General features: G+C 44.8%; 1 protein-coding gene across 3 annotated transcripts; it reads right to left on the minus strand.

The window, feature by feature from the left end:
• Positions 1–794: 794 nt before the first annotated feature.
• LOC114812814 lies at positions 795–18,429 on the minus strand. 3 transcript variants are annotated; one of them, XM_029067114.1, is made up of 5 exons: positions 17,727–18,429; positions 12,070–12,480; positions 5,478–5,597; positions 4,682–4,728; positions 795–1,265 (listed from the first exon to the last, which is right to left on the minus strand). In XM_029067114.1, exons 1-5 carry the CDS (start codon positions 17,776–17,778, stop codon positions 1,071–1,073), a joined length of 825 nt encoding a protein of 274 aa, XP_028922947.1. In that variant the 5' UTR covers positions 17,779–18,429; the 3' UTR covers positions 795–1,070. The 3 variants fall into 3 exon arrangements, with proteins under 3 accessions (XP_028922947.1, XP_028922946.2, XP_039768403.1); XM_029067113.2 differs by lacking the exon at positions 17,727–18,429 and adding an exon at positions 12,572–12,957 and having other exon boundaries at positions 5,478–5,594; XM_039912469.1 differs by lacking the exon at positions 17,727–18,429 and adding an exon at positions 12,572–12,956.
• Positions 18,430–23,088: the final 4,659 nt, after the last annotated feature.

Below are 23,088 nucleotides of genomic sequence, written 5' to 3' on the forward strand. Positions count from 1 at the left end.
TTGCTCTTCCTCCCCCTTAGACTGTGAGCTCTGTGTAGGACAGGTAAAGAGTCTGATCTGATTATCTCATATCTACCTTAGCACTTAGCACATTGCTTGGCACATAGAAAGCACTTAATAAATACTATCTCCCCATCAGTGACCCCATCATAAGGGACATACTTCGCAGGTAAAAGGTGTAGAATGTAGGTGTTGGATAGAAAAAGAAAAAACCTTAAAGGTAAAAAATGTGCATTCCGTGGGATGTTAGCTAGAGGTCTTGCCCACCCCAACTTCCTAGACCAGTGGAAGAGCACCTACAAGACCGGGTGGCTTATCCTGGCTATTGTCATTCTACTTCCTGAATCAGCTTTGGGTCTGAGCCCAGAGGAGGCATCTTGTCTCTTTTCTATGGGGACCCACCCTTCAATCACACATCCATCTACCTGGTAGTGGGAAACCAAATACTTTATTCCAGGTTAACTAAGTGCAAAAGCAAGGAAGTATATTGTCACACAAGTTCCCCTTACACCCAACACACCCAGGAAGAGAAGCAGGAGGGGAGTCGTGAGGCAAGGAGGGAGGGGAGGAGTCATATGGTACTGCTGCTTGAGAAGCAGTGTCACTTAATGGAAAAAGCCCGGGCTTGGGAGTCAGAGTTCATGGGTTCTAATTCTGACTCCACCACATATAAGCTGTGTGACTTTGGACGAGTTACTTAACTTCTCTGTACCTCAGTTACCGCATCTGTAAAATGGGGCTGAAGACTGTGAGCCTCACGGGGGACAACCTGATTACCTTGTATCTACCCCAGCTCTTAGAACAGTGTTTGACACAGAGTAAGCACTTAACAAATATCATTATTATTATTATTATTATGATACGGGCAAGAAATGGTCATGAAACAGGAAAAGGAAAGATGGCCTCCACAGCCCTGCCCAGCAAGGCCCCTGCTGCAGCTTGCCCCAGCCTTGCCCAGCCCCTGCCAACCTCGGGGAGGGTATGCCTTTGTATTTTCCCCAGCCCAGCCCTTCTTCTGTAACTCCAGGTTCCTGTCAAAGTCAATGTGGGGAGCTCGTAGCTGGGGGAACTCAATGTGGACCCTGGAAATGCTGCTCCTTCTGGGCCCGGCTCCGGGCCTGCCGCTCTGGGACCTGGAGGGATGAATATATGGGAAACGGATCTAGGGTGGATGGTTCGTGCCCCTGTGTTCTTGAAACTTCTGCATAAACTGTGGAGAGGCTGAGTGGCTGAGTCGTCAGGCAGTGTCTCTCTGGTCTCGACATCTGGATGAAAATAAAGAGAAAGTGAGTGAACCAAGCTGCCGGGTTAGATTCTGGGAGGGTGGGAAGTTTGCTAGCTCCCACAGGCAGAGGGAAGCAGGACCATTTGATGTTAGGGTTCTGATGGCTCCCTCCCCTGGGATTGCAGCTTGGGCTGGGGGGACTGACGGAGCTGGGGTGGGGCTTATATGGAGCTGTGCTACACAAGAAGACAAGCTTGGCAAGCCCTGATCGGGGCTGAGGGAGCTCTCCTGGAGGGGGTCTGGGACCCCTTTAAGGGAGGGGCCAGAGAGCTCAGGTTCAGTCCTCTATCTCTCACAGCCCGCGGGAGGAGGGGACCCTTTCTTTCCCTCCCTTTCTCTCCTTTCACCAGGGACTGGGGAGAAATAAGAGCTCACACTTTGTTCAAGAAGACTCTGAATGGGGTTTCTCTATGGGGCCCAGAAGACTAGGACTTTATCTTGGACTTGTGTCAGGTCAGAGTCATGGTCACACTCACCTCTCCAATACTTTTTTTGAACTTTATTGACTACCTGGGCTTACAGACCTTCTCAAAATGGAGGGTTAGGCCAGGGTATAATAATGTTGGTATTTGTTAAGCGCTTACTATGTGCCGAGCACTGTTCTAAGCGCTGGGGTAGTCACAGGGGAGTCAGGTTGTCCCACGTGGGGCTCACAGTCTTAATCCCCATTTTACAGATGAGGTAACTGAGGCACAGAGAAGTTAAGTGACTTGCCCAAAGTCACACAGCTGACAAGTGGCCGAGCTGGGATTCGAACGCATGAACTCTGACTCCAAAGCCTGTGCTCTTTCCACTGAGCCACGCTGCTTCTCAGGGTATATGGAACCATCATCATATCATCCTTACCTGCAAGGATAATATTTTTGTTTTGTGAGACTTGATTTTGAAATATTTATTGGGCATGGGGAAAAAGAATTAAAATCCTGTAACACTAGGCTTGCAGCAGGGCTAGGGGATTTAAGAGAGTGACCCTCAAGTCTTGAAGAACAGGGTCAATCAGAGTAAAAGCTTCATGAAATGAACAAACAGGAGGTCAAGGGTTTCGGGCCCTTTCAAGGCCCATAGTGAGGCGCACAGGAAGCAACTAAAGCTGCAGACCCATCTGATCCTCAGGAGTGAAACAACAGCCATAAGGACTGGGTTTGTGAGCAGGAATCTTGAGCCAAGGAATGTGACTGAGTTGAACTCCCTCAACTCAAGCTGAGTGAAAGGGAAATTTCCAGGACACTGGTATAGTGCAAACATGCTCAGCCCTTCCCAAAATGCACCATACTCTCCAACCCTAAATTTAAGTCCTGTCCTGAATAGGTGACTCTGCTTAGCCAATCAATCAATAAATGGTATCTTAACGTTTACTAATAATATTTATGGCATTTGTTAAGCACTTACTACGTGCCAGGCACTGTATTAAGCACTGGGGCGGATATAAGCAAACCGAGATGGACACAGTCCCTGTCCCACATGGGGTTTACAGTCTAAATCCCCATTTTACAGATGAGGTAAGTGAGGCCTAGAAAAAGTGAAGCTACTAGCCCAAGGTCATACAGCAGACAAGTGGTAGAGCCAGGACTAGAACTCATGACCTTCTGACTCCCAGACCCGTGCTCTCTCCACTACACCATGATGCTTCTCAGACTGTGCAGAACACTTTACTAAACACTTGGGCAATCCAGATGAAGATTTTGCTGACTGGAAGCTATTACCATGAAGAGTAATTGACTGATAATGTCCCAAAGAGATCTTGGATGGTTGGAGAAAAGGTGCCTGTTTAGTGAAGAGAACCCAGTTTGATTTACAGACTTGCCTTACCTCTCTAGACAGGAAATGTTTGGTTTAGCCACAGACTATAAAGATTACACTAGATTACTGACTCACTTGTTTCCTATATCGGCAGTGTTTAATATGTGGGCTGCTGACATTATCATTAGCCTTCAGATACAGTTCAGCAAAAATAGTTGAAAGGAAGTGGCCTTTAGCCCTTTTTAAATATTTTGCAGTCCTTCTAAATAGACCCTGAGTGAACACTCACCTCTCCAATACTTTTTTTGAACTTTATTGATTACCTGGGCTCACAGACCTTCTCTAAATGTAGGGTTAGGCCAGGGTATATGGAACCATCATCATGTCATCCTTACCTCCCAGGCTAATATTTTTGCTTTGTGAGACTGGACTTTGGAATATTTACCAGGAATAGGGAAAAAGAATTAAAATCCTGTAACACTAGACTTGCAGTAGGGGATTTAGAGAGCGTGACACACAAGTCTTGAAATCTAAGAGCAGGGTCAGAGTCTTCAGGGAAGATAGCTCAGGGCAATATAGTTCCTGTGTCAGGAGGAAAGAGAAGAGAATTCAGGAAAGAAGGTGGAGACGTTAGTAGGTCCTTTGTTCACTCTCCCAAGCGCTTAGCACAGAGTTCTATTTCTAATTAGTGCTCAACAAATACTATTGATTGATTGATTGATTGCTCATTATGGTCAGGGAATGTGTCTGCTAATTCTGTTGTATCGTATTCTCTCAAGTGCTTAGTTCAGTGCTCTGCACATAGTAACTAACTACAAGAGTAGTTAGCTGTCAGTTCTGAGGAAGCTCTATTGAGCATCTTGAAATACTACGAACAGAATCCAGCAGTGTTTCTACAGAGTTGCATGATGTTAATGATAATTTTAAACAGGATTAAAGCTGCACAGTGGTGGGGGTTGATATGAGGAATCAATCAAACAATAAAATGTTTACAAGGGTTTATTTCAATCCTTTGGATGTACAAGGAAAACATTTAAATAGCATGACCTAGTGGAAAAAGCACAGGACTGGAAGTCAGAGAACGTGAATTCTAATCTTGGCTCCCCTATTTACCTGCTGTGTGACCTTGGGAAAATCTCTTAACTTCTCTAGTCCTCGGTTTTCCCATTTGTAAAATGGGGATTCCATGCCTGTCCTCTCTCCTACTAAGACTGTGAACCTCATGTGAGAAGAGAACTGTGGCTTAATGGAAAGAGCCCGGGTTTAGGAGTCAGAGGTTGTGGGTTTTAATCCCGGCTCTGCCACTTGTCTGCTGACTGACTTTGGGCATGTCACTCAACTTCTCTGGGCCTCAGTTACCTCATCTGTAAAATGGGGATTAAGACTGTGAGCCCCAGATGGGACAACCAGATTACCTTGTATCTACCCCAGTGCTTAGAACAGTGCTTGGCACATAGTAAGCACTTAACAAATACCATCATCATTATTATTATTATTATCCCAGTTCTTAGAACAGAGCTTGACATACAGTAAGTGCTTAAAAAAATACAATTATTATTAAGAGCTCTGGGCTCCTGCCAGCCCTCAGTTACTAGTGTTCAGTCTCTTTATTCCCACAGACATGGAGCCCTTTGCCAGAGAACAATCAGGCCTTACCTGTAGTTGCTGTATGATCCTATTCTCCTTTACTTTCTGGGCACGTTCTGTAGGCAAAGAAATAGTTTAGCACTGAAGGCCTCAGGTCGGGCAAATGGCAACTTGCTGGGCATGCAGAGTCACTATTACTGGCCTGTAATTTCCATCTCCCATCCAGCTACCATCTGCTTCTTAAAGGGCCCTGAACCATATTGGGCCCTCCTGCAGAGTGAAAAATTCTGGGTCCATAAAACAAGGCCCTTCTATCAAATACTAAGAGATCCAGTCCAGAAATATCACCAACCACAGACCTTTACAGACTTAGAACCTCTCGCCTTGGCCTCTGGGAGGGGAGAGTCTTGGATGGGTTGAGATCCTCTCACCTCACTCCAATTCCTGGATTTGCCCTTAGAAGCAAGTTGACCTAGTGGAAATAACACAGGACTGGGAGTCAGGAGACTCTGCCATTTGCCTGCTGTGTGACTTTGAGCAAGCCACAATTTATTTATGATTAGTTTCCTCATCTGTAAAATGGTGATACAGTACCTGTTTTCCTTTCCCCTTAGGCTGTGAGCCCCAAATGGGGCAGTGACTGTGTCCAACCTTACTATCTTGTATCTACCCCAGTACTTAGAAAAGTACTTGGTACATAGTAAGCACTAAAAAATCCCACAATTATTATCATTTTAGTCCATGGTTGACTGCCTCTCCAACCCACCATATTTGTAAGTTGTCCAATTTTTTCTCTTTATATTACCAGGATTGACAATCATTTACATTCAGTACAAATAAAATCACAGAGCTCTCATCAGCTTACCCCTCATCTTTCTGATCAAGAACAGAATGAGCAAGGGGAGAAGGATGAAAACACAGCAACTTGCGATAATGATGACTCCAATTAGAGCCCCAAAATCTGGGTTGTCATTGTTTTTCCCTGCTAAAAAAGAAGACATTATTAATTGTAATGTTTCATTTAGAAATAATTAATAATTAGTTTATAAAAATATCATATGAAGTTATGTTCATTTTGAGGGAGGAGATCAAAGAGGACAGTATTGCCAACAGGACAGGGCTGGATCTTGCCCCATGTATTTTAAGAGGTTAAAAGACTAAAACATTCCAAGTCCCAGAAATAGAGCATGCACACTGGGAGATATTGGAATGGCACTGGACCCTGGATTCCATTATTCATAATTCTCAGGATTGCAGTTGGTTGTCTCCACAAAGAGTACCCCCTACAAGTACCCCAAGGCACCCAAAGCTTGCACCCCAAGCCTGACCCTGCTACCAGATCCTGCTCACCTGTCCATCTGTCTCCCTGACTCCATCTTCCCCCTTCCAATAGTCCACGGGGACAGATGGATAGACAGATAGACCAACTCTGTCCCCAAGAGAAGGTCCCCAGTAGTGAAAACAACCTGGGCTCTGCTCCATCCTGCCTCTGTAGACAGATAGACCAACTCTGTCCCCAAGAGAAGGTCCCCAGCAGTGAAAACAACCTGGGCTCTGCTCCATCCTGCCTCTGTTTCATTTAGGATCTTGCACTTCTAGGGGCTCAAAGGAGCCATTCTCCCTCCCAGTTCTAGCACAGGAGACAACACCCTCAGGCTTTTTGAACTCTGGGACAATGTTGGCAACAGCCTGTGAACTATTAGTACAGCATTTAGTAAGTGCTCAATAAATATGATTTATAATAATCAGTAATAGCAGGGGACTTAGCCATAATAGCACTTGTGGTGTTTGTTAAATGCTTACAGTATGGCAAGCACTGGGCTAAAGAACTGGGGTTGGCACTGTGCAATCAGATTAGACACAGTCCCTGTCCCTCAATCTAGTGGAGAGGGACAACAGATATTTAATCCCCATTTTCCAAATGAGAAAAATGAGGCACAAAGCAAGTAAGTGATTTGCCCAAGATTACACACCTAAAGGAGAAAGAAAAGCCCCATCACTGCATCCCTCCTGGGTCTGACCCCAGTCTAGTTCTCCTGCACCCAGAACAACAGGTTCAGAATCGAAGATTCTGGGGCAACAGGCCTGACTGACTCCCTCACTTTAGTTCCAAAGTTAGAAAAGGGAAGAGGCAGCTGTGCATTTTGTCCTGAGAGACTGAGTGTACCTGAAGCAAATGCTAACGCTCACTTACAAAATGAAATCCTGAGTGAGCTGCCTTTTCACTGAAATAGAAAGGAAGCTAGCTATACAGTGTCAGCAGAACAATGTGAGTTTGCACCCTGAGAAGCTGGATTTTGTTCAGGAACCTGAAACCTCATGCCCTGTTTCTGTTGGGTGTGGGAACCCTGGCCTTTGGCAGCATTGCCCAGATGATTGGCATCCCTGTTCAGCTCCCTGCCCCCACTGCCAAATGGAGCAGACACCCCCCCCCCCCCAGGGAGGCTGCAAACTGCACTGAGCCAGAGAGCCAGAAAGCACGGTGGGAATCAGGGCTGGCTGCTGGAAAAGCTGGAAATGCATCAGCCAATCAATAGGGCTCTCCGGCTTCAGGATTCCCTGGTTTTCTAGTGTTGATTGAGGGTAAAGATGACTTCAGCCTCCAGAAATACCATTCTCAGCTACCCAGGGTGATAATAATTAATCATAATTATGGTATTTGTTAAGCACTTAGTATGTGCCAGGTACAGTACTAAGTGCTGGGGGGGGTAGGAGCAAATTGGGTTGGACACATCCCTGTCCCGCACAGGGCTCAGTCTTAATCCCTGTTTTACAGATGAGGTACCTGAGACACAGAAAAGTGAAGTGACTTGCTCAAGGCCATACAGCAGACAAGTGACGGAGCTGGGATTAGAATCCATGACCTTCTGACTACCAGGCCCTTAATCTTTCCTGAAGTTGATTTAAAACTTCAGAGAAGGCTTGTCTTATTCCATTCAGGTAGGGAAAGCAAATTTTGCACCAATAACTCTTTTCCTGCAGCCAGGTTTGGCCTATCGTGTATTTTCATTGTCTGGGTCCTCATAGAATTCTTCTGTCAGCCAGGTAGCACCATCCTTCCTGTCATTCAGGACATCTCACAACCCTAACGGTGAGCTAGTTGCTTTCTCAACCAGCAAGGAACAGCATGACCTAATGGAAAGAGCACAGGCCTGAGAGTAAGAGGACCTGGGTTCTAATCCCAGTTCTGACACTATCTTTGTAACCATGGGCAAGTCACTTTACTTCTCTGTACCTCAGTTCCCTCGTTGGCAAAAAGGGGATTCAATACCTATTTTCCCTCCTACTTAGACAGTGAGCCCCATGTGGGACCTGATTACCTTGTATCTACCCCAGCAATTAGTATAGTGTTTAGCTCATAACGGCTTAACAAACACCACAATTATTATTATTATTTATCCAGCACTCAGGGCAGTAATTCTGCTCTGGAAGCGATTGTCACCAGCTACTCCAAAAATGTGGATGCTCTCTCCCAACCCATTGATGTGTATAAAAGGGTGGCATGTGCCCCCATGTCCCCACCCCCTCCACCCCACTTTGGGCTGGGTATTGACTCTATCAGCATCTGTAGATTGTAGGCTCCTTATGGGCAGGGATTTGGTCTACCTACTCTGCCGTACATTCCTCAGTGCAAGTACGGTGCATCAAACAAAAACTCCCCGCCATTGGCTTTAAAGCAGTCAATCACCTTGCTCCCTCCTGCCTCACCTCGCTACTCTCCTACTACAACCTGGCCTATACACTTCGCTCCTCTAATGCTAACCTTCTCACTGTGCCTCAATCTCATCTATTTCTCTGCTGATCCGTTGCCCACATCCTGCCTCTGGGCTGGAACACCCTCCCTCCTCAAATCCAACCGACAACTACTCTCCCCAACTTCAAACCCATATTGAAGGCACATAGCCTCCAAGAGGCCTTGCCTGACTAATCCTCCCTTTCCCCTTCTCCCACTCCTTTCTTGGTCACCTTGATTTGCTCCCATTGTTCATCCCCCCTACTAGCCCCAAAGCACTTATGTACACATTTGTTATTTATTTATTTATATTAATGTCTGTCTCTCCCCATCTAGACTGTAAACTCATTGTGGGCAGGGAATTTGAATGTGTCTGTTTATTGTTGTATTGTACTCTCACAAGTGCTTAGTATGGTGCTCTGCACACAGTAAGCACTCAATAAAAACATTGATTTGGTTAGCACAAATTACCCTCTCAGGGTTATACCTGGAGTGTTTCCAGTACTCTACCAGTCTCGGCTATGGAAGGGACAGTCAAGGAGAGGCATATCCATTCCATTCCTAGCTTGGCCAGTGGCTTACAAGTGGAAGGCAATCTGTTACAAATCAGGACTCCCCTGTGTGGGGCAGCAGCGGCGTGGGAGAAAGGTGAGGGGTGGAGACTCAAGTTTACTGTGCAGAAGGAGGCCATGGTAAACTACTTCTGTATTTTTACCAAGAAAACTCTATGGATACACTGCCAGAATAATTGCAGAAGCAGGTGGGGTGTTCTGGGAGAGATGTGTCCATGGTGTCACTATGGGTCAGAGATGACTCGATAGCATAAGACAAGACAAGACAAGCACAAAATTTCACCAAGGAACACCAAAGGAAATAGACCATGCCTCCCATTACTCAGAAGCAATGGGTACTAAACAGCCTTTAGTCTCTTTCAAGGGCCACTTTTGTGGCAGAGAAGAGGAGTTCTCTTTCACAGTTTGGTTCCCACCTGAGTTTTCCATCAGTGCATTCTAGGATAGAGATGACCCGACTCTGCAAAAGTTCTTCCAAATGCTTAATAATCCATGAGCCAGGCAATCATCAGACAGGCCAGACCATGATTAATTTTCTCCCCCTATAGGAGTCGGGGCAGGGAATGTCTGCCTGACATTCTTTCATCTTCTTACTGGTTTTTAGCCCCAGATGCTGGCAACTCCAACCTCCACCTCACTGCTTGGCCACAGTTGTGGTTAGGCTGGGCACAAGAGGCTATTGGAAATTGTTCCACTTGGGTCACATGGGTCCTGTCTGAGTGGAAACTTCTTGGAGACCAGGCTAACACCCTGGCCTAGGTCCACTATGCCTGCGTCTCTCACTGGTGCTAAGTTCAACTTGGAGAGATGCAACCTACAGGCTTGAAGAATGACTGCACCTTTTTAAGTACACAACTACCTCTCACAGAGGGGCTTGTAGGCCTGAGGGGAAGAAGAGAACAGAGTTGGTTGGTCAGCTCTGAATAGCACAGACTGGGCTGGTAGAATTACTGCTATTTAGAGAGATAATAATAATAATAATAATGTTGGTATTTGTTAAGCGCTTACTATGTGCCGAGCACTGTTCTAAGCGCTGGGGTAGACATAGGGGAATCAGGTTGTCCCACGTGGGGCTCACAGTCTTAATCCCCATTTTACAGATGAGGGAACTGAGGCACAGAGAAGTTAAGTGACTTGCCCACAGTCACACAGCCGACAAGTGGCAGAGCTGGGATTCGAACTCATGAGCCCTGACTCCAAAGCCCGTGCTCTTTCCACTGAGCCACGCACCAGGGAGAAATAGCCAAGAGAATTGGGGTCAGAGAGATGCAACAGTGGTGATCTTCTCTTCTGCCTAAGGCTTACTTAGTGAAAGAAAAACTGGGACCTGGGAAAACAATTTCTTGTCTGCTATGCTCAGACTTACTCCCTTGGAAAACTCATTTGCTCCCACCGCTTCAACTACCATCCTTACGCAGATGATTCCCAACCTATGCCTCTAGCCCTGATCTCTCTCTTTACAGTCTGACTTTTCTTTCTGCCTTCAGAACATCTCTATTTGGATGTACCCCTGACATCTCAAACTTAACATGTATAAAAAACTCCTCATCTTCCCACCCAAACCCTGTCCTCCCCTGTCTTTCCCATCACTATAGACAACACCACTACCCTTATTGTCTCACAAGCCCATAACTATAGCATTATCCTCCTTTACCTCATTCAACCCATATATTCAGTGTCTCCAAATCCTGTCAGTTCTACCTTCAGAACATCATTAAAATACACCCTTTCCTCTCCATCCAATCTGCTACTACGCTGATCCAAACACTTATTAAATCCCATCATGACTACTTCATTAGCCTTCTTGCTGTCTTCCCTGCTTCTTGTCTTTCCCCACTCCAGTCCTCACTTCACTCTGCTACCCAGATCATTTTTCTAAAATGCGTTCAGTCCACTTCTCCCTACTCCTCAATAACTTCCACTGGTTGCCCATCAATCATACCATTGGTTCTAAAGCCCTCAATCAGCTTACCCACTTCTATCTTACCTCGTTCATGTCCTACTACAATCCAGTGGTCACTCTTTGCTCTTCTAACATCAACCTACTCATTTACCTCAGCTTCATATATCTCACAACCTATACCTTGCCCATATCCTCCCTCAAACCTGGAACTTCAGCCCACCCCCCCATACCCCCTCCATACACAATAGACTCCCACTCTCCCCACCTTTAAAGCTTTATTAAGGTCACACCTCCTCCAAGAGGCTTCAAATCAATCATATTTATTGAGAGCTTTCTGTGTTCAGCGCACTGTACTAAGCCCTTAGGAGACTACAATATAACAATACAACAGAGTTGGTAGACACGTTCCCTGTCCACAGTGAGCTTACAGTCTAGAGGGGGAGCTTACCATTTCTATTATTCCCTCTCCCTTCTGTATCACCTATGCCCTAGGATCTTTAAGCACTTGATATTTACCCCACCCTCAATCCCGCAGTACTTATGTACATAACTATGATTTCTCTTAATGTCTGTCTCCATCTGTAGAGTGTAAGCTCCTTGTGGGCAGAAAATGTGACTAAAAACTGCAAGTTCGCTTTGGGCAGGGAATGTGTCTGTTTATTGTTTTATTGTACTCTCCCAAGCACTTAGTACAGTGTTCTGCATGCAGTAAGCATTCAAAAATATGATTGAATGAATGAATGAAAACTCTATTGCATTGTACTGGCCCAAGAACCTTGACCATAAAAGTTCATCTCTAGACTGTAAACTCGTTATGGGCAGGGAATATGTCTGTTTTAATGTGATATTTTACAGTGATGTGTACACAGCAACTGCTCAGTAAATACGATTGAATGAATGAACCTAGTGCAATGCTTTGCACACAGTAAGCACTCAATAAAGACCACAGATTGATTCCTTGGCCCTTCTGGTAACAGTATGAGTTTGTTTTATTTTGCACATGTGGGATATTTCTAGATTATTCTTCATCTTCAATTCCAACCTCATCTGGAACTGTGGATCGAATAGGGATATACAATGCAGAAGGACTGTTGATACTGTAATCTTATCTGACAAAGAATTTGCAATGACTTCTCTCTCTCTATTTCTCTTTCTCTTTCTCTCTTTAACTGTCCCAGGAGAATGGTTACCATAGTAGAGTCCCCAGTGCCTACGGCTGCCCCACAATACTCCAGTAGTGGCTCCGTACCTGTTGATCTGGAGGTGTCAGGAGGCTCCGTCACCGTTGCGAACACTGACAGATTGATCTTCATAATTACATTATTGGTTCTGACAGTGTAAATTCCACTGTCATTGAGTCTCAGGTCTGGGAGGAGCAGAGAAAAGTTTTCAGGGAACAATTCCACTCGGCCTTGATAGTGCGGACCCTGAAAGAACCTCTTCTCTGCACAATGGATGAGATTCCCACAGTCAGCACTGATGGAACAGTTCTGGCCTGTGAAGGAGCCAAGTATTTCCTTCTCAGAGAAATGCCATTTAACAAACAGAGGATTAGGAAGTGGTGTCTTGAGTCCGAAGGCAAAGGGCAGGAGGACAGACCGACCAACTGTTCCGGTGAGTGAAATCTGACAGTTTTCAATGAGTGAAGCCTGGGAGAATCCTGAAATAAAGAAACACTGTTACTGGACCATCTGCCTGTGGGGAAGCTGAATCATTTCTTTCCTCAAGAAGTTCTCACCCTTCCTTCTCACCTGCACTGTAACTGGGAATGGTGAACCAACTGCTACATGAGGAAAGCTGAAAGTCCATCGTCCTCTTAGAAGACAAATTATTTAGAGAAATTAGGAAAAAAAATTCACATATCTGGCCTTTCTACAGGGTGATCTCTGCATCTGCTAGAGGAAAACTCAAGCTGGCTCATGAGGTTCTGATATCATCCCACCCCAAGGGCTTTTCTCCCTTCAGAGCACTAGTGGTGTGCAGAGTGAGTTGGCTAGATAGTAGCTACTCATGCATCCCGAGGGTCAGACTAGGGACCTGCACCAATGTCTAACACCTTCATAGGCCAAACCAGCCCCCTGAAAGAATGATGGACTCAAACTGCCAAGAGAAGCAATGCAACCTAGTGGACCTGGGTTTCAGTCCCAGCTCTGCCACTTGTCTGCTGTGTGACCTTGGGCAAGTCACTTCACTTCTGCAATCCTCAGTTACCTCATCTGTAAAATAGGGATTAAGAGAGTGAGACCCATGAGGGACAGGAACTGTGTCCAACCTGATTAACTTGTATCTATCCCAGTGCTTAGAACAGTGCTTGGCACATAGTGTCATAATAATAATGATCATTATTATTATTATTGTTTATTATTATGTATACTCTCTACTCCAGTCAGGCTAAAATACTTTCAGTCCCACATAATTTTCTCTCCCCAAAACAAACCATTATTCATGCTACTCTCTAACTGAACTGCTCTTTGACCTCCTCAACATTGAACCATATCATTCCTCTTCTTGAAAACATTGCTCAGAATCCATCAGAGCTGCCTCTTCTTCATTAGTTCCACTTGACTGAGACTCTGATATCTGCAGCTCCAGCCAGCCTTTGCTTACCCCTATAATTAAGTTTAGGGGCTTCAGACTCACATCCAGCTATCACTTGGGTTCTTTGCTTCTGTGAGTTGTGATTTTTGATGACTTACACATAGTATATTCGTGGTAACACTATTTCCCCAGTAGTTTGGAAATACCTGGAGGGCAGAACCAAGTCTTCTTTTTCTCTTTTGACTCACCTCAGCTCCAAGTACTGTTCAGAGCTGGGAAGTTCATGGGAAGCAATATGGTCTAGTGGAAAGAGCATGGGCCTGGGAGTCAGAAGATCTGGGTTTCAATCCTGGCTTTGTTACTTGCCTGTCATGTGACCCTGAACGAATTTACTCCTTGGTATTTCAGTTTTCTCATCTGTAAAATGGGGATTAAATACCTGTGTTCCCTAACCCTGAGACTACGCACACCATGTACGAAAGAGATTTATTACCTTGTAATCGTGTATCTAACCCAAAACTTAGTAATAATTATAATAATGATGATGGCATTTGTTAAGCACTTACTATGTGCAAAGCACTGTTCTAAGCACTAGGGGGGATACAAAGTGATCAGGTTGTCCCACTTGGGGTTCACAGTCTTAATCCCCATTTTACAGTTGAGGGAAATTAGGCACAGAGAATTTAAGTGGCTTGCCCATAGTCACATAGCTGGCAAGCGGCAGAGCTGGGATTAGAACCCATGACTTCTGACTCCCAAGCCCATGCTATTTCCACTGAGCCAAGCTGCTTCCCTTACAGTATTTGACATATTTGACACATAGTAAGTACTTAACAAATATTTCAATTTTCATTATTATTAGAGCACCTCATTCACCACCACAGTGAAGGGAAGTAGAGACACCCCTTGACAGTGAGGTAGTCTTTTCTTAGCTTAGACATTTTCTCCCCTTACCACCTTGGGCTACTAGCCAAAGGTTCTGTGTTTGCTCCCTGTCTAAACCGGTGCCACAAAGTGACTGGATTGTAGAATCATTCATTCATTCAATAGTATTTATTGAGCGCTTACTATGTGCAGAGCACTGTACTAAGCGATTGGAATGTACAATTGGGCAACAGATAGAGACAATCCCTGCCCAATGACGAGCTTACAGTCTAATCGGGGGAGACAGATGGACAAAAACAAGACAACATAATCACAATAAATAGAATCAAGGGGATGTACACCTCATTAACAAAATAAATAGGGTAATAAAAATATATGCAAATGAACACAGTGCTGAGGGGAGGGGAAGGGAGAGGGGGAGGAGCAGAGGGAAAGGGAGTTTAACTGAGGGGAGGTGAAGGGGGGAAGAGGGAGGGAGCAGAGGGCGGAGGAGGAGCAGAGAGAGAGCAGAGGGAGCAGAGGGAAAAGGGGAAGCTCAGTCTGGGAAGGCCGTTTGGAGGAGGTGATCTCTCAGTAGGGCTTTGAAGAGGGGAAGAGAGACAAGGGTCAGGACAGGTCAGTGAACTCAATCTCCCATTCACAGGAAGGCCTGAGTATCTCATGGATTCACCACAGATTCAATCTATCACCAAATCTTGTCAGTTCAACCTTCATAACATTGCTAAAATCCACCCTTTCCTCTCCATCCAAACTGCTACTAAGCACTTATCCTATCCCACTTTGATTATTGCAGCCGTTTCCTTGCTGTCCTCCCTTCCTACTGTCTTCCTCCCCACTTTAGTCCATACTTCACTCTGCTGTCCAGATCACTTTTCTACAAAAACGATCAAGCCATGTTTCCCCACTCCCAGAGAACCTTGAGTGGTTGCTCACCCACCACTGAATCAAAAAGAAACTCCTTACCTTGGGCTTTAAAGCACTCAATCACATTACTCCCTCCTACCTCACCTTCCTGATTTCTTACAACCCAGTCACTGTACTTTGCTCCTCTAATACCATTCCACTCCCTGTATCTTAATTTCATCTATCTTGCTGCCAACCTCTTGCCCACATCCTGCCTTTGGCCTGGAACTCCCTCTCTCCTTAGAGCCAACAGGTGATCACTCTCCCCTCATTCGGAACCTTCCTGAAGGCACATCTCATCGAAGACCCTTCCCTGACTAGGCCTTCAATTCCTTTTCTCCTAGTCCCTTCTGCATCACCCTCACTTTTGATGATGATGATGATGGTATTTAACTGCTTACTAAGTGCCAAGCAATGTTCTAAGCACTGGATTTGCACCCTTTATTTATTCCTCCCTCATCTCCACAGCACTTATGTATGTGGCTTAGTGGAAAGAGAAAGGCCTTGGGGGTTGTGGATTCTAATCCTGGTTCCGCTACTTGTCTGCTGTGCTACCTTGGGCAAGCCACTTAACTTCTCTGTGCCTCAGTTACCTCATCTGTAAAATGAGGGTTAAGACTGTGAGCCCCATGTCGGGCAACTTGATTACCTTGTATCTACCAAGTGCTTAGAACAGTGCCTGACATGCAATAAGCACTTAACAAATACTATTATTATTATTATAATAGCCATTATTCATCTATTTATTTATATTAAAATCTACTCCCCTTGCCCCCTAGACTGTAAACTCATTGTGGTCAGGTAACATATCAGCCAACTCTGTTATAATGTACTCTTCCAAGTGCTCTGAACCCAGTAAATGCTTAATAAACATGACTGAATGACTAATTGATTGATTCTTCTCTTTATCTGGACCATGCTAAAGGTCCGTGGCTCAGTGGAAAGAGCATGGGCTTTGGAGTCAGAGGTCATGAGTTCGAATCCCAGCTCTGCCACTTGTCAGCTGTGTGACTGTGGGCAAGTCACTTAACTTCTCTGGGCCTCAGTTACCTCATCTGTAAAATGGGGATTAAGATTGTGAGCCCCATGTGGGACAACCTGATTCCCCCGTGTCTCCCCCAGCGCTTAGAACAGTGCTCTGCACATAGTAAGCGCTTAACAAATACCAACATTATTATTATTATTATACCTGCTCCTGGAAACTCAGGATCTTACATGTTCTTGTATGAAGCAGAGGAGACAGTGCACAATGAGGGCAATGAAATCAGCATCCACTCCAGGAGAATAGTGGGAAGAGTACATAGGCTTCCAATACAATGAACAGATTTATCTGTGAGGTTTCCAAAATTTCAAAAATTCTTTGTGCAAGAGGGGATTTCTCTCTGCCCTGATTCTAAGTGCTGTAAATCTATAGTGGATATATGCTGGGCATTACAGGAGCAGAGGTTGGAGTCAGTTATAAGAGAGTGCTTAGCGAAGGATAAAAATTATTATTATCATTATTATTATTATTATCAACAATCAGTGGTATCTCTTGAATGCTTACTCTGTGAGGAAAACTGTACTAAGTATCCAAGAAACAAGTAGATAAAGTCACTCTCCCTGGTCAGCTCTAACTCTTGCCCTAGCAGGGGCCTGAGAGTCAGTGGGACCTGTGTTCTAATTCCACCACTTGTCTGCTGTGTGACCTTGGGCAAGTCACTTCACTTCTCTGGGCCTCAGTTACCTCATCTGTAAAGAGTGTGAGCCCCATGTGGGGCAGGGACTATATGCAACCTGATTAATTTGTATCTACCCCAGCGCTTAGAACAATGCTTGGTACATAGTAAGTGCTTAACAAATACCATAATTAGTATTAATTATGAAATGGAATTCAACGCAGCTATGATTCCCACTCTACCTCCAGTGAATGTTAACCAGTAAAAATCCAGCTACGCACTCTATCAGACAACTTCCATAGCCATGCAGCAGAGTTGCCATCAAGACTCCGCTATGTCCAGAGCTCAGCTTGTCTAACAAGCTTCCAATAAAACCTCGGAGCTGCACATTTACAATTCTATTGTCCCTAGCTGGTGAGTGGGAAACAGTAGTCAATCTATACGGCACCTTTTAACCACTCTCTTTTTCTTAAAATACTCCAAGTGACAAAGAGCCTAGCCAACATTGTTTTAATCAAATTCACAATCATTTAGCTAACTATAGATGCAACATAAGCTAATTTAAATTAATAGAAACTAATTTAGCCACTATAGATGGGGCTCTTCTGATTAGTCCCTTTGACTCTTTATTCAATCGTATTTATTGAGGGTTTACTGTGTGCAAATCACTGTACTAAGCTCTTTGGAGCGTACAGTATAACAACAAACAGACTGCCCACAACGAACTCACAATCTAGAGGGAGAGGTAGATATTAATATGATGAAACGATTCTATTTCTGGGCTGGTTAAAATCACAGTTAGAAGCCTTCATCCATGTACTTGTCTACCTCAATGTACAATTACCAGGAAATGGGGAGGGGAGGATTGGGGAGGGGGAGAGAGGAAGCAATAGGGTCTGACTCTGTCTCTCTGCACACTTACCGAGAAGGAGTAGGAGGAAAGAGAGGGTCCAGCCATTGGGAGGAATCTCCATATCTCCCCAGGGCAGCGTGGGATGGCAGCAGCTCAGACCCAGGCCATCAGCTCAGAAAACTTTCCTGACATGACCTTCAGGTTCAGCCTACCCACCAAAAGGGTGATGTGTCACTCTCCTCCTTTCCACCTCAAGAGCGTAGGACCTGACCATCTCACAGCTCAACCCCCTCAGAAATACAGACGTCGATTAGAAACCTCTCTGAAATCCCAGAGGTGGTAAGCACCCCGCTTCAGACCGCCTGGGCAAAAGGAGCCAGTTCACTGGGGGTGTTGGTTTGAGGAGCTGAGATGGGGTGGTTTCCTGGCTCTGAGGTTTTACAGAGATCTCTTTAGAGGCCAGGAGTCTGCTTCTCATTCTATTTTCATAGCACACACTTCCTCTTTCCTTCCTCTTCCCCCACCCTCCTCGTGCTACCTTTGCATATCTAAATGGCTCAATGCCTTTCTCTCCTCCCTGCTCTCACTGCCTTCTCCAGCTTTGTTTTGAGGAAGCTTTGCCGTCCAACAATGTTGATAGGTCTACTGCCTCCAGGGTGGCTTACCCTTATGCATGCCTAAACTATACCAACTTTTTCCTCCACCAGAGCACAGGCCTGGGAGTCAGAAGGTCATGGGGCTCTATTCCTGGCTCTGCTATTGGTCTGCTGTGTGATCTTCAAATACCATAATTTTTATAAATCATTATTATCGTAATTTTTTTTATATTCTGATTCTGACTTGGAATGTCCTCTCTCCTCCTATCTGACAAACAATTACCCTATACAATAATGATAATATAATAGTATTATAATTATTATGAATCACTGTAGTAAGCGCTGGGGCAGACAAAAGCAAATCATGTTGGACCCAATCCCTGTCACGTAGGGCTCTCAGTCTCAATCCCTATTTTATAGGTGAGGTCACTGAGGCACAGAGAAGTGAAGTGACTTGCCCAAGGTCACACAGCAGACAAGACTGTGAGCCTGTCATTGGGCAGGGATTGTCTCTGTTGCCGAATTGTACATTCCAAGAGCTTAATACAGCACTCTGCACATAGTAAGCGCTCAATAAATACTACTGAATGAATGAATGAATTGGCAGAACTGGAATTAGAACCCATGACCTTCTACCTCCCAGACCTGTGCTCTTTCCACTACACCATGTTTCTCTACATTCATTTACCCACTTAGGATTTCCCAAAATACCTCCTCAGCATCAACCTCTCTCCTGTTACATATATATATATGGTATTTGTTAAGCACTTATACAAAGTGCCAGGCATTGTTCTAAAGACTGGGATAGATATAAGGTAATCAGGTTGGACATACCTTGCTACTCTCCTACTACAACCCAACCAGCACACTTCACTCCTCTAATGCTAACTTTCTCACTGAACCTTGATCTCATCTATCTCGCCACTGAGCTACCACCCACTCCTGATTCTGGCTTGGAATGTCCTCCCTTCTCATATCTGACAGACAATTACTCTATACAAATCCTCTTGCTTCCAGGTCAATAACTGCATCAGCCACCTTGCTGACCTCCCAGCCTCCTGTCTCTCCCCACTCCAGTCTATACTTCACTCTGCTGCCGGGATCATTTTTCTATATTTGTTCAGGCCACGTTTACCCACTCCTTAAGAAAGTCCAGGGGTTGACCATCCAGCTCTGCATCAAACAGAAATTCCTCACCATTGGCTTTAAAACCCTCATTCACCTGGCCCCCTCCTTCCTCACCTCGCTACTCTCCTGCTGCAACCCAGTCCACACACTTTGCTCCTTTAAACGCTAACCTTCTCACTGCACCTCAATCTCATCTATCTCACTGCCGACCTCTCACCCACGTCCTGACCCTGGCCTGGAACGTTCTACCTCCTCACATGCGACAAACAATGACTCTCCCCCGTTCAAAGCACATCTTGTCCGAAAGACCTTCCCTGACTAAGCCCTCTTTTCCTTTACTTCAACTTCCTTCTGCATCACCCGGACTTGCTCCCTTTATTCATCCCCACCTCCCAGCCCCACAGTACTTATGGGCATATCTGTTTGTCTCCCCCTCTAGACTGTAAGCTCACTGTGGTCAGAGATTGTGTCTGTTACTCTGTTATATTGTACTCTCCTAAGCACTTAGTACAGTGCACTTCAGTAAACGCTCAATAAATACAAATGACTGACTGACTGAGCACCACCTCAAACCTAACATTTCCAAAGTTGAGACTTCTCATCATCTCTCTTAAACCAACTCCTTCTCCTAACTTTCCCATCTCTATCAACACCACCACCCTCCTAACCACTTTTCAGTTCTCTCTCTACATTTTCTTTTCCTGTCTTTTCCTTTTTTTAGGGTATTTGTTAAATGCTTACTATGTGCCAGACACTGTACTAAGTGCTAGAGCAGGTACGAGTCAACCAGGTTGGACACAGTCCATGTCCCAAATGGGGCTCACAGTATTACTTCCATTTTACAAATGAGGTAACTGAAGTACAGAGAAGTTAAGTGACTTGACTAAGGTCACAAGAAGGAAGTAGAGGAGCGGATATTAGAATCCAGGTCCTTCTCACTCCTAGGCCTGTGCTCTGTCCATTAGGCATAGTGCTTTCCTTTCCACCAAAATGGCCAACCCTGTGGAGCTAATTCTCATAAATTCTCAAACAAGTCACACATGACCTCCTCCTCCCTAGTCTCCAACTAGTCTCCAACCTTCCCTACCTTCAATTTATAACATACTCTGCTGCCCAGATCATCTGTGAAACAGCGTGGCTTAGTGGAAAGAGCACAGGCTTTGGAGTCAGAGCTCTCGGGTTCTAATCCTGCCACCTCCACCTATCAGCTGTGTGACTCTGGGAAGTCAGTTAACTTCTCTGTGCCTCAGTTACTTCATCTGTAAAATGGGGATTAAGTCTGTGAGCCCCATTTGGGACAACCTGAGAACTTTGTATCTACCCCAGTGCTTAGAACAGTGCTTGGCACATAGTAAGGGCTTAACAAAAACCATCATTATTATCACTATTATTAAGGTCATAAAAGGTCATATGGCACATGTTCTCTCGACTTTTCAAAAACCTCCTTATAGCAACTCAGTCTCTTCCTCATCGAGCAGAAACTCCTTAGCAATGACTTCAACATTTTCCAGTAGCTCTCTCCACCTTACATAGCAACCATCTTCACCAACTGCTTCCCAAATCACACTCTTCACTTCTCCTCAAATCACCTTCTCTGACTACTTTACACCCTTCCCTTCCAAGGCCCCACCTGGAATATTTTCCCAATTCAAATCTCTCTAGACCATAAGCTTGTCATGGGAAGGGAATGTGTCTGTTATATTGTTATATCTTACTCTCCCTAGCTCTTAATACAGTAGTCTGCACCCAGTAAGTGCTTAATAAATAAATACAAATAATTAACTGACAAATCCATCAGACCATAAATCATCCCATTTTTCACCCCACCTCCACCAGGAAGTCTTCCCTGCTTAATTCCCGGCATCCCAAGTGGTGTTAATCCTAAAGTTACCTTAACGCTTGAGCATTTATACCTGATATTGATTTTAGCAATTTTTTTTAAATTTATAAATTCTAATCTCAAGATTTCAACTAATAGAAAAATAAGAGTGTGATTCTGATGAGAATATTCTCTTCTCACCTATAGCCCACAGCTACACATCTAGGCAGACCACAGCCAGTGACACATAGGATGATGACACTGTCCCTCTTAGCAACTAGATTCGCTGACTAGAAGCAAGTAACACGTGTTACGCCAGGGACGCAGTGTAGCATGCTGATTAAACAAGTGCCATTTTGTAGAGTTTCATCATTTTCATGTAATTCTAGTGCGCTGGCCTGGCAGACCCCTAAGTCTCCCATAAAACCTTTTCAGAGCCTTTGTGCACCTCTCCTTGGTCACACATCTAAACCATGGAAGTAGCATCAGGAACTATGGTGAAGGGGACTTGGTGTTGAAATTTTGAAAACAAATGTAAATGTGTCCATTCTTGCATCAGTACTGGAGAGAAGACAGTCCAGCTCAAAACTGGATTACTCATTGTAAAACCACATGACTGACCACCTTAGTGACACCCAGGTACACAAAGGTGGATCCAGACACAGAGACCCGAAGACACAGCATACACCATGTGCAGAGCACTGTACTAAGCACTTGGGAGAGTACAACAGAATAAGCATATATGCTCCCTGCCCATAATGAGCTAACAGTCTAGAGGGGCAGACAGATATTAATATGAATAAATCATTTATAATAATTGTACTCTCTCAAGTGCTTAGTATAGTGCTTTGTACATAGTATGTGCTCAATAAATACGATTGAATGAATGAATGAAAAATACACAATTTAAAGATATGTACATAAGTCCTGTGGGTTGGGGGTGAGGCAAATATCAAATGCCCAAAGGTCACAGATCCAAGTGTATAGACAACACACAGGCACAGGAAGTCACACGCGTGTGTGCATGCGAACACATGCACACACACACACCCTCCAGTCTCACATCCTTGATGAAGCACCTTAAGGTGAGGTTGGTAGGCAGTTAGAGAAAGTCTGCCTCCTTCTGGCCACACCACTCTTCTGATCACAATTTCTTCCCAAGGGTCCTCTCTGGAAAGCCCTCCATGAGGGAGGGAAACTGGTCTGGAGCAGAGACCACTGAGATGCAGAAAAGAAAGATGAGAAGAGGCGTAGCAAAATCTCCCCTACAACTGTCCCATTCACCAAACGCATCCAGCCCAGCCCCTGATCCTTTAGAGTTTTCCTCTCCTCTCCTGCCCCAGCCTTTCCTGCCCCAGATTCTCCTAGAACCCCAGACTTTCCTGCCCCAGACTCTCCTAGAACCCCAGACTACTGCCTCAGACTCTTCTGCCCAGGAACCTCCATAAATATCCAGGCCTCTCAGAGAAGTGGATTGGGATTCTGGGTTGGGAATCTTTGAATCACGTCTACTGAATGGCAGTCCCAGGTTGTAGGGAAGACAAAAAAAGACCATTAATAGCACTCATAAATACCAATAAGCCCTTGCCACTCCAAAAGCAAAGATGAGTGTTACATAACATAAAGTAATAACATCCTAAGGAAACCAAAAGAAGTTCTTTGAGGAAATCTAGGGAAGTGGGTGAGAAGTGTTCCCTGACTTCCCCTCCCCCCATCACATTGCTCTAAAGTCACTTTGTTCCCCTCCCATATCCTATGAACATAAGCACTACATCTGTGCCACAGACCTCAGCAGCAGAAGTCAAGATGGACTTAGGCTGGGAGTATAAAATAAAAATACAAGACATAAAAACAAGCTCCCAGGATGAAATGGATCAAGAGAAAACTG

The sequence above is a fragment of the Ornithorhynchus anatinus genome, chromosome 6 (assembly GCF_004115215.2).
Source record: "Ornithorhynchus anatinus isolate Pmale09 chromosome 6, mOrnAna1.pri.v4, whole genome shotgun sequence".
Classification (NCBI taxonomy): domain Eukaryota; kingdom Metazoa; phylum Chordata; class Mammalia; order Monotremata; family Ornithorhynchidae; genus Ornithorhynchus; species Ornithorhynchus anatinus.

Bases quoted from the DNA above. Each gene is read 5' to 3' on its own strand.
- LOC114812814 (XM_039912469.1), bottom strand. From the start codon at position 12,629: ATGGACTTTCAGCTTTCCTCATGTAGCAGTTGGTTCACCATTCCCAGT. The intron at 12,481-12,571 runs GTGAGAAGGAAG...TCTTTATTTCAG, and splicing joins CATTCCCAGTTACAGTGCAG to GATTCTCCCAGGCTTCACTC. The intron at 5,598-12,069 runs GTACGGAGCCAC...CTTCTTTTTTAG, and splicing joins TGACACCTCCAGATCAACAG to CAGGGAAAAACAATGACAAC.